The sequence below is a fragment of the Astyanax mexicanus genome, chromosome 8 (genome assembly GCF_023375975.1).
Source record: "Astyanax mexicanus isolate ESR-SI-001 chromosome 8, AstMex3_surface, whole genome shotgun sequence".
Classification (NCBI taxonomy): domain Eukaryota; kingdom Metazoa; phylum Chordata; class Actinopteri; order Characiformes; family Acestrorhamphidae; genus Astyanax; species Astyanax mexicanus.
In genome coordinates this window covers 39,492,581-39,502,926 of record NC_064415.1, presented here as the reverse complement: position 1 = coordinate 39,502,926, position 10,346 = coordinate 39,492,581, and the positions used below count along the sequence as shown (strand labels likewise).

The 10,346-nt window shown below is 34.8% G+C and overlaps 1 protein-coding gene across 2 annotated transcripts; it reads left to right on the top strand.

The window, feature by feature from the left end:
• Window positions 1-1,074: 1,074 nt before the first annotated feature.
• On the top strand, window positions 1,075-9,950 carry rgs9bp (regulator of G protein signaling 9 binding protein). Of its 2 annotated transcripts, XM_022678077.2 has the most exons (4): window positions 1,075-1,218; window positions 1,334-1,571; window positions 5,012-5,318; window positions 7,408-9,950. In XM_022678077.2, exons 2-4 carry the CDS (start codon window positions 1,482-1,484, stop codon window positions 7,764-7,766), a joined length of 756 nt encoding a protein of 251 aa, XP_022533798.1. In that variant the 5' UTR covers window positions 1,075-1,218; window positions 1,334-1,481; the 3' UTR covers window positions 7,767-9,950. The 2 variants fall into 2 exon arrangements, with proteins under 2 accessions (XP_022533798.1, XP_007260258.1); XM_007260196.4 differs by having other exon boundaries at window positions 1,075-1,571.
• Window positions 9,951-10,346: the final 396 nt, after the last annotated feature.

The following is a 10,346-nucleotide window of genomic DNA, read 5'->3' as shown; positions in this document are numbered from 1 at the left end:
TTAGAAAGCTTTCAAGATAGCTCTTTGTACTGTACTCAATCCATCTGCACCTAGAAAACACTGAAACGCCGAGAAATGGAAAAAAAACTACTAAATAAACATAACAGCTAAATAAACATAATTTAACCAGATCTAATAGTCCAATACACACCAGAAAGACAACTACCTATCTGTAGAACAGTGTAACATTTTATAAATGTTTGGAGTTCTTTAAAATAAGCAAATTGTAATCAAATGATACTGCAAAAGTCTTGAAAAAAAATATTGCATTCATTACATATGTTTTCAGTAATAATACTGAAAAATAAGACAGTTTGGTGTCCTATAAAACAGAAAAAATCAAAGGGTTATTATATCACATATATCACACTTTAATGCACTTGTTCAAGCTCAAAACAGGTTAGATTTCTCTCACTGAACTGAAAAAAAGAGCTGATGTAGAACAAACATACCACTGCATTTATTCTAAATAAAAACAATGCAAAATGTTTACAGTTTTCTAAACTAAACCATCACATGTTTATTAAATAATTATACAATCCACCACATTTTAATATATCATTGTAATGTTTCATTTACTGTTTTTCTATATTAAAATGGTTATTATAAATGCTGTATTGACCTACAGTATATATGTATTGGGCAGAACCGGCTAAGTATATAGTCTGGCCCTATAAAATCGTTCCAATTTCTCATGTAATTAATGTAATTAATTGCCCACCCCACCCCTGCCTTAGGGGCTTCATACTTATATATAATATTAATCTACAATGCAGAACACTTAAATAATGTAAAAACCTCTGAATTTAAGGTGTGTCCAAACTTTTGACTGGTACTGTATATGTAACCGTAAGAGGTGACCTAACTTTTGAGCTGGACACAGCTTTGACCCAGTCTGCTGAGAATAATAGCAAACACAAGACCCCCACCCTGCTGCTTTTCATTTAAGAAGAAAGAGAGAGAAAGGGAGAGAGAGAAAGAGAGAGAAAGAGAGAGGGAGAGAGAGGGAGAGAGAGAGAGAGAGAGAGAGAGAGAGAGAGAGAGAGAGAGGCATTAATAAAAGGGTCAGTGGAGTGTTCTCAGGTTCCAGCGTTGCTGCAACTCTCAGCAGCAGATAATAAGCTTAGCCATCCTAGCTGGCCTACACCAGGACACAGGGGTCAATTCCTGGATTATCACATCTCACTGGAGACTTAGCCATCGCAATCCCTCTCGTTTGTGAGTTTTTCATGTGTAAATCTTTTTTTTCTGAGCAGTTTTTGAATGCAATTATCTTTTATAAGTGGTTTTAGATGCACTGAACGTCTAGTAGCTGTTTGCTGCCTGAAAACAGGAGGATAAGAGCAGCGATGGTAATACCTGGCCTTCAAACGATCAGGAGAAGTTGAAGATGGAGAGGGGAGTTTAGATCGGGTAGACCCTCAAGCTTCCAGACAGCAGGACAGGGGGTTCAAACCCTGTCCACCTGAACCAACATCCTCATGCCGCTCTCTAACTCGAAGGTTGCTGATGATGGATCTTCAGCACAGCCTCAGCGAGAGGGGCAAGCCATGGTGGACTCCCTTACAAAGGTGGGTGTCGTGTTGTTTGTGTCCATACGGTATTTCTTTCTACTAAACTGAACGCAGTATTATTCCTGATTTGGAAGGGGACAAAATATGCTAATGAATATCAGTGAATTGGCATGACCATCACTGCAATGTCTAATATATATATATATATTAAAATCAGAAGGTTATATCATTGGTTTGGTGAATAACTGCACTGAAATCAATTGTTTGCTTTCGTTCCACATTAATAAAATAAACTAGATCAAACCAATTTTGCAAAGCAACCTATTTCTAGCAAATCATCTCATTTACAGTCTATTGTTGATTCAAACGGGATGTCTTAAAGATGAAAATTCACTAAAATGTGGAGAACAGCCAAAATCCAGGACCAGGGTTGGTATCGGTGTCCTGGCATGATCATCACTGCAATGTATTGTAATATATCACCACTGTCCAATGAAAAACAAGGAAGACAAATGGAAGACAATTTAAAAACTGTTTATTTCAGGTAATTTTGGAGAAATTCTATTGGTCCATTCATCAAGAAATTGTGAAACAGTGTAAGGGACAGTTATGTAAAGTTATGTAAAAATCTAAAAATTTACAAAAATGGACATACATGTTTTTCATTGGACAGCGACGATTCATTCTAAAAGAGTGGTCTGATAGGTAAGTGAACAAAACAGTATACTTAAAAACACAGAATTTCAGACACATTCATTTATTTACATTAACCTACGTTAAAAATACTGTTCCACATACTAATATGTGCAATTACACATTTTCACCAGAGAGGTCTCTAAATCCCCAAATCCTCATACTTATGAACTGTCGCTTTAAGAAGGCAATGTGTTTCTTATTAGTTGATTACTAAACTTGGGAAACATAATATGGGAAGATCCTGTAAATCAGTTCAGAGGAGATGAGGATTTACAGTACATGCATGTAAACTATTAAAAGCATAAGCATAATTAGATGCTTTGTAAAGTAACTTAAGTTACAATTTTAATTGATGACAAGCTGATTTGTTCTTAAGACCTGATTTGGGGGTTAGAGCCACACTGTAGTCTCTGTGTCCTCATGTCCTCATTTCACTGAGTGCAACACATGCTGGCATGAAAGCATCTTAAAATGGCACATGCCGCAAGCCCGAGGGGGAAAAAGCACTATCTCTGTGTAGGGATGTGCTGTGGTCCAGTGCACGATTACAATGCTTTCTGAAACAGATCTGAGTTAAGTCCCAACATAAAAACACACACGAAAAGAGAGAGAGAGAGAGAGAGAGAGAGTAGAATGATTATATAATAAGGCCGTATAAAATATATGTATGTATGTTATTGCCCTGTGACAAAATGGGTTATCAGTTTAACCCAAGCACAGAACTTCATGTGATAGCAAGAAATTAATAAGGTTTATTCACATCTTTGTGTGAACAATTGTTTCAGTCTACAAATGTATGACTAACAGTATAACTGAGTCACTGGTGTTTATTGATTTGATGGTTCAAAGAAGATGTAAGATTAATTCGAAACTATAGAGCTCTATATAGACAGAGTAAATTAAATTCTCTAAAATCGATAGGATCGTGGTTCCTGATACAGACATATAATGAAAGCAACTCAAGATTTTCTAAAGGCAAACCACTACAATGTTTCTTAATTGTCAGTCAGTTACGTGACCTCAACCCAGCTGAGCACACTTTACTAAAGACCAAACTGGAGACAGAAAGACACACTATAAGCCTGTATAAGCTACATTTACGTAAATAATGAAAGGAAACCAGCTGTCTTCAATCTGTAAGAAATGATTACTGACAACTTGAGTTAATTGAACTTAAAACGTATTAAGTTATTATGCATAAATTGTAAGTTAATTTAATTTATGTTTTTTGTTATATCGTTATTTGCTTTACACAATGATTCTACTTCGAATTTTATTCAGGTCAGGTAAATAAAAAATATTTATATTTAGCCTTCTTTTAGATTTATTTTAACTAAAATATAGCTTAGATAGAAAATTTGATGGAGAAAGAATATAGAATATAAGGATACACCCAATATGCAAACAGATGGTACCAGAAGCCAATGGAAAAGAAGTTGCCAGTGTCAGTAAAGTAAATCAATTATTATAAGTTGATTCAACTCAAACATTCCGTTGTAATGTAGTGTATGTTTCACATAACTGAAAGTTAGTAATCAGTAAAAAATGAAAGTTAGTAAAGTTATGTTGATAAATTTTACAGACTTCATTTATTTGAGCAGCTGCAGTCAGGCCCATTGCATCAAGGCAAGAAAACCAATCAATTGCCTAGGGCCCCAAACTGGCCTGGGGCCCCCAGACAATGACTGGTTATAAACTGAATGCAATGAAAAACTGTGTGTGTGCTCCTTTAATTCTGTTATAAAAAATGCAGGAAATTACAACACTGTTATCACATTCCCCCTTTAAAGGGGTCCCTTCAACTAGTTGCTGACAGTAGCCAGCCAGCCAGGTTCGTTATTTCTGCAGCTGGCAAAATATGAAACTTCAGCAATCGTGAAGGGGAGTTATAAATCAGGAAGACAGAAAAGAAAGGAGAGAGAAGAAGAGGTAGAAAAGAAAAAACAAGACAGGGGGAGTGATTATTTACAGTGGATACATTAGGCCTACATGTAAAAATGGTGTAATTTAAAATATTCACAGGCTGCAAAACATTTGCATTCATGTATTAAATCTAATTCGTATGCTCATAATCATGTTATTTTGTCCAATTTCTATAAAGCTTGTAAAAATGGAAGATCTATGTTATAAAATGCTAATTTGTAATCACTAAATGGTTAATGCAATATTTTTACTGGTCAATAACTAAGTAAACTATTACAAATCCAATGTCTTACACAACCCTAGTGAAGCACTGGAGCATGAGCAGTAATGCTCATCCTGAAATAGACCTCTTATGACAAGTAGCTTAACCTTAATGTATGCTGCTGCATATACAGTGATGTAAGCTCAAAGCCCAAAATCATGTTTCACTAACTGAATACAGTAACTGCACTAAAATCAAATGTGTACATTTGTTTCACATTAATAAAATAAACTAGATCAAAACAATTACTTCCATAAAAAAAGAAAAATACTCTTATGAGATTCATTTTAAATCTCTGGCTAGATTACACCACTATTTCCCAGCAGCTCTGGTCCAGAAGGCCCACTCCTCTGCACCTTTTAGTGTTTGTGCTGCTCCCAACACAACCAATGCAGCAAATTATCTCATTAACAGTTTGTTTTTGAGTCAAATGGAATGTGTTAAAGCTGTAATAGAACTAACATGTGCAGAACACCAGGATTGAGAAACACAGCATTACCCAATTCATTTTTCATTATCTGTTTCTTAGTATTTGTTGAAAATTGTGGACAAATGATACTCAAAATCTAAATATATATATATATATTTAAGTTCTGTTTCTTCTCTGATCTTACAGGTGGTGGCATGTTACCGGCACCTGGCCTCCTGCATCGGTGGCTCAACAGACAGTACAAGCCTGCGACAGGAGCTTCGTCAAACCCGAGAGCATGCTCAGACCCTCGCAGTGTCCTGCCGAAACCACCTAACAGCCCGACTGAGGGATAAAACTCTGTCTGAAGAGGACAGGAAGGAGACAGAGCTGCAGTGGGTGGCCTTCTCCTCCTGCCTGGAGCTCTTCCATGCTGACATGTGCAAGGTCTACCACATGGGCAGCTGTTTCTCTGTGGCCAAAAAGAGTGCCATGGTGCAGACAGGCCTGCAAGGTAAGCACATGTTGGCATGATGATGCCATGTTCTCCAAACACGACAGTCTTTCTCAGACTTTCTGTTAAACTAATTATTTGATACTTGTTGGAAATTAGTAGCTAGTAGTTTGGTTGCATACATAAAAATAGGGCTGTGTAATATTGTAAAAATAAGAAAACATCAATATTCTTCAAACATATGAGTCATTCTCATTAACAACTAAAAAAAATATCTGTTTTAGTAACAAATTACACCATTAAGAGCTATCAAATATGCTAACTTTTTTTTATTTACATTCATGTTCAAGGTAGTCAAAACTGTGCATACACAATAAAAGTTTAATTTTATTTTTTTAGGAATAGCCAAGCATGTATGAAGTAGTAGTCACACATATCCCAGATTGTAAAAGTACAAGTGCTCTATCAAAAAAGTGACTTAAGTGGAAGTGCTGAAGTATTCAATATGTTTTGTACTTTAGTATTTAAAGTAGTTTATAGTAAAGTGTAGTACTCAAGTACTGAAAGTAAAAACACAGTGCTGTGTTATATATTTATTACAGAAAGCAGTGGAAAGTTCTCAGAATAAAAGGAAGAATGGAAGCAAAGAGGTTTTCTTATAAGATCAGCTTGATCACTTGATTTACTTAATTATGAGTAGCCTCACCAACAAACCCATCAACAAAACTAAAAGTATTAAACTCACGTTAAATATGTACTGTGGAAATAGTGAAGGTAGGAAAAAAATACTTAAGTACAGTGGTAAAGTAATTCTTCAGTTCTTTTCTTAGACAACAAGCTCTTCAAAGTGACTGAGTTATGTAACATTTTTAATTTATAAGTTTGTTTATAATGAATGTAGTTAATGTAACTGTGCGCTGTGCTTGTTATACTCTGTTAAATATATGCTTGTTACTAATTAAATTAAGTTTTCATATTGGTTCTATTTCTGGGAATAGCAAACAGCTCCCTTTAACCTTAGTAGCAACTTTCATATTGAACAAATTGCAAAAATAACCTCCTTGTATTTCAGAAATCACTGACTTTTTTCAAGATTTCCTGACATAAGCACAAACCTATTTACTGAGATGCTCTCCAGAAGGTTCAGCATGTCACATTAAAACAGTAATTTGATTATTGAAATTCATTTGAATAACCTCCCAGTACTAGTTAAATAAGATAAAAATCATGCTGATTGTGAATAAAATAGTGTTGCATGAGTTCGGTGTGCAATATAGATATTAAAGCCATCTCATTAGTATTAACCCTGCTTTTATAATGCCCTCCTTTCTGTAACTGTAATAGAATATTACTTTTTCACAACTTTCTGACATAATATTCTAGTAATTCAATTCCACATTAATCTGATAGTTTGGTGAAAATGCATTTTGCAGTAATAAAAGTACATTTGAATTGGTAATGCGTTGGCTTGTGACAGTGGCACATAAGACATTTTACTAGTATTTCTTATTGGCATCTCTTTTGTATGTTTAGGATAGCAGTGTTGTTGTTTTACAAAATATAAAACAAAATAAAAACACAAAATAAAATTTATTTACTAGTATTACGTTCCATGTACTAAATAAATGTTTTAGATTTTTACAATAATACATTGATACAATACATTAAATTAGTAATGCCTTAATTTTACAGTATGTTTTTTTTTTGTTTGTAATTTTAAAAGGTTTAAATAAATACAGTAATGCCTTTATTATGACTAGCATTTGCTGTGATAACAATATAGTAGACTATTATTGGGATAATATTCACAGTAGTGTGATTATTACTGCAATATAAATAACAGTATTACATAGTGATATGATTAAATGTACAGTATGCATACTGTATAATCCTGCTGTCAGTAAGTTACTGTGCATTTTACCTTTGGGGCAAAAGAGAATTTGGGTAAAAATATTTTACATTAAGTCTAGTCTTGCACTACACAGCATTCTAAATGTAAATTTTCCATTTGAAGGAAAATATAGTGTAAGACTAGGCTTAAATGTTTAGTACTGAGCTTCTACAAAGCCCCTTTTTCCACCTATGATGCCCTTTTTTAAGCTGGTATTGTGTTGATTAATTGATACATAATTCTGATTTCATTGTGCAGGAGGTGCCACTGAAGTAGCAGCCCGTGCCCTGAGCATGCCCAACCTGCAGGAGCAGAATGGTGAGCAGACTGCTAGCATGGAGGGCCTGGACCAGAGCCAGCTGGAGCAGGAGATTGCGCAGGTGGACCGCACTCTGGAGGACATGGAGATGAAGGTCAACGTGCTGCGCTGGACGGTGGAGGCCAAAGGGCCTCAGTACGCAGATCCAGTCAGTGTTGACAGTGCGTCCCTGGCACTCCTGTCGGGTGATGAGGAGGGGGGATTTTGTGACCGCAGTCAGATGTTCGTGCTGCTGATGCTGTGCGGTGTTGCCCTGGTTGCTGTGGTGCTCTCGGTGTGTGTAGTTTACCTGGCCTGAAGAGCAGTCAAGAGAAAGACCATATGTGTACGTTGCTTGGAGAGGCTGGTGATGCCTTTTCCCCAGGCCTCTTTAAACTTTACCTCAGAGGATTGTTTCTTTAAGGAGATGATCAGCACCAACAGTTCTTAAAGTTGGAGGAACACTCATGTCTACATGATACATGATCTATAGCTCTGGAAAAAAATAAGAGACCACTTCAGTTTCTGAATTATCTGATTATGCTATGTATAGGTATATGTTTTAGTAAAATGAAAATTGTTGTTTTATTCTATAAACTACAGACATTTCTCCCAAGTTCCAAATATAAATATTGTAATTTAGAGCATTTATTTGGAGAAAATGAGAAATGGCTGAAATAACAATAAAGATGCAGAGCTTTCAGACCTCAAATAATGCAAAGAAAACAAGTTTTAAAAGTTCAGAGATCAATAGTTGGTGGAACAATTCTGGTTTTCAATTACAGTTTTCATGCATCTTGGCATGTTCTCCTCCACCAGTCTTACACACTGCTTTTGGATAACTTTATGCCTTTACTCCTGGTGCAAAAATTCAAGCAGTTCAGCTTGGTTTGACGGGTTTTGATCATCCATCTTCCTCTTGATTATATTCCAGAGGTTTTCAATTTGGTAAAATCAAAGAAACTTATAAGTTTTAAGTGGTCTCTTATTTTTTTTCCAGAGCTGTAAATACAATATGATGACATATTGGGCAGTTTCTTTTAAAGGCATTAGCATGGAGACTTACCCTCTGCGACATTTAAAAAGGACCTCTAAAGGAATTCTGTACAGACTGATATCTGTATTTTTACCTTGTATGTGTCTGCTTATATTGTTACATGAACATTTATCAAATGACGAACTTTAAAGTAAAAGTACATGGGTTAGAAATATAAATATTTAGAGTAATTAAGTATATTGAATGAAATCCAGATACACTAGATGTCAAAATGTTTGTGAACAACACTTAAATATAAAAAAATGAATGGATTAAATTAATTTACCCATGGCTGTCAAAGATGTGCAAATGCACACACACACAGCGTGTCTACTCCCTGTAGAGAAGTACTACTAATAGAATAGGGCTCTCTGGAGCAGATAAATATGAACCTATAGGCACCATTCTTTTTTTTCCAAGGTGTGGGCTACAGCTGCTGTGTATTGAGCTGTGGAGAAGTTTAACAGTGTTCTCTGTGATGATGGTGCTCCATCCAGTACTCACAGCAATATTTTAAAATCAATTACAAAGTCAAAGCTGTCCCTGAACAGAAGAGACAGTACTACCCATGATTTTTAGAAGAAACACTAAAAGCGAAAGTGTTCCAATACTTTTGTCTATATAACGTATTTAGTGTATTAGTGCACTAGTCAAGCATCACCTATCTATTATGCTTTTCTTATTCTGGCTTAAAATATTATTTCATTGGTTTGATGCGATACCATATTTATTACTGACACTAGACTGATTCTGATCATTTTAAAGTAACAATCTGCCAATTCTGATATGATTTTAATATCACTGTGCCTCCCTAGCAATAAGGTACAAAGTAAGAAATGTGATCAGAAGGTGCTGGGCGACTGCAGCAGCTTTACAAAAGCTCTAGTGGAACCAACACAAGAGGCCATTTAAAAAAATATGAATAAAAGTTTGCTACAACTTTTAACTGGTGATGGACAAAAGAAAAGAAAATAAAACATGTAATTTTCAGTTGCCATTAACATTAAAGACTTGTCTGAGAAGATCTGTAATATCCTTTTATATATTTTTCTTTAATTAATGTTTTTGAACAATTCTGCTTCTGTTGAGTCAAATAACCCCTTTTTAGTTGTATAGAGCTTTCTCTTGTATATTCTAATCATGTCCCAACATAGGTCAGAGTTAAGGCTACTATTGTTTTCAGCAAAATTATTACCTTAAACTTACTCATGAACTTGTTTTTAATTTCAAATGTATTGCTGACTACAATCCCAAAGACCTACTTAATATGCTTGTGTGTATTTTACTGCATACTGTATGTTGCCCTTAAAACGTTATATCATGGAATTCATATTTTCCCCTTCCCTTCATACTAACACACATTGAATACAATAACTCATACTGCAATTCATCTGCACCCAATAAAGAAAACAAACATGTATATTCCTTATTTCCTTCTGTGCAGTCTGTATTTATGCTTATTTTTAAATGAACAAATAAATAAAAACATTTACAATAAATACTGATGTTGTCTTATATTAAATACCTGATCATGTTTAATAGAAAGGTCTAAAGTGGTATTTTTTAGTAATATTTGGATGCAGCTTTACCATATGAGGTAAAGGAAATTCAGATTTTTTTTCTGCATAGGAAAATATAAATAAATACAGAACAGAAATTGATAATAAGAAGACAGATTTATGTGAAGAGTTTTTCTCTTCATCTCTTTGTACAGTTCTAACACTAGCTAATAGCTAATAATATACTCTTAGATGCAGCTTAATAACAGATTTGATAAAAATACTATCTAATGTACTCATTTTCCTTACAAAGTATTTATTTGATTTCCAAAAGGAAATTATAAAATTCACTGGCTTCATTGCA

What these genes read in the sequence shown, in the direction of transcription:
- rgs9bp (XM_022678077.2), top strand. Translation starts at nt 1,482, where the DNA reads ATGCCGCTCTCTAACTCGAAGGTTGCTGATGATGGATCTTCAGCACAG. An exon ending in TGGTGGACTCCCTTACAAAG is followed by an intron (nt 1,572 to 5,011) that starts GTGGGTGTCGTG and finishes CTGATCTTACAG; the next exon opens with GTGGTGGCATGTTACCGGCA. An exon ending in GGTGCAGACAGGCCTGCAAG is followed by an intron (nt 5,319 to 7,407) that starts GTAAGCACATGT and finishes TTCATTGTGCAG; the next exon opens with GAGGTGCCACTGAAGTAGCA.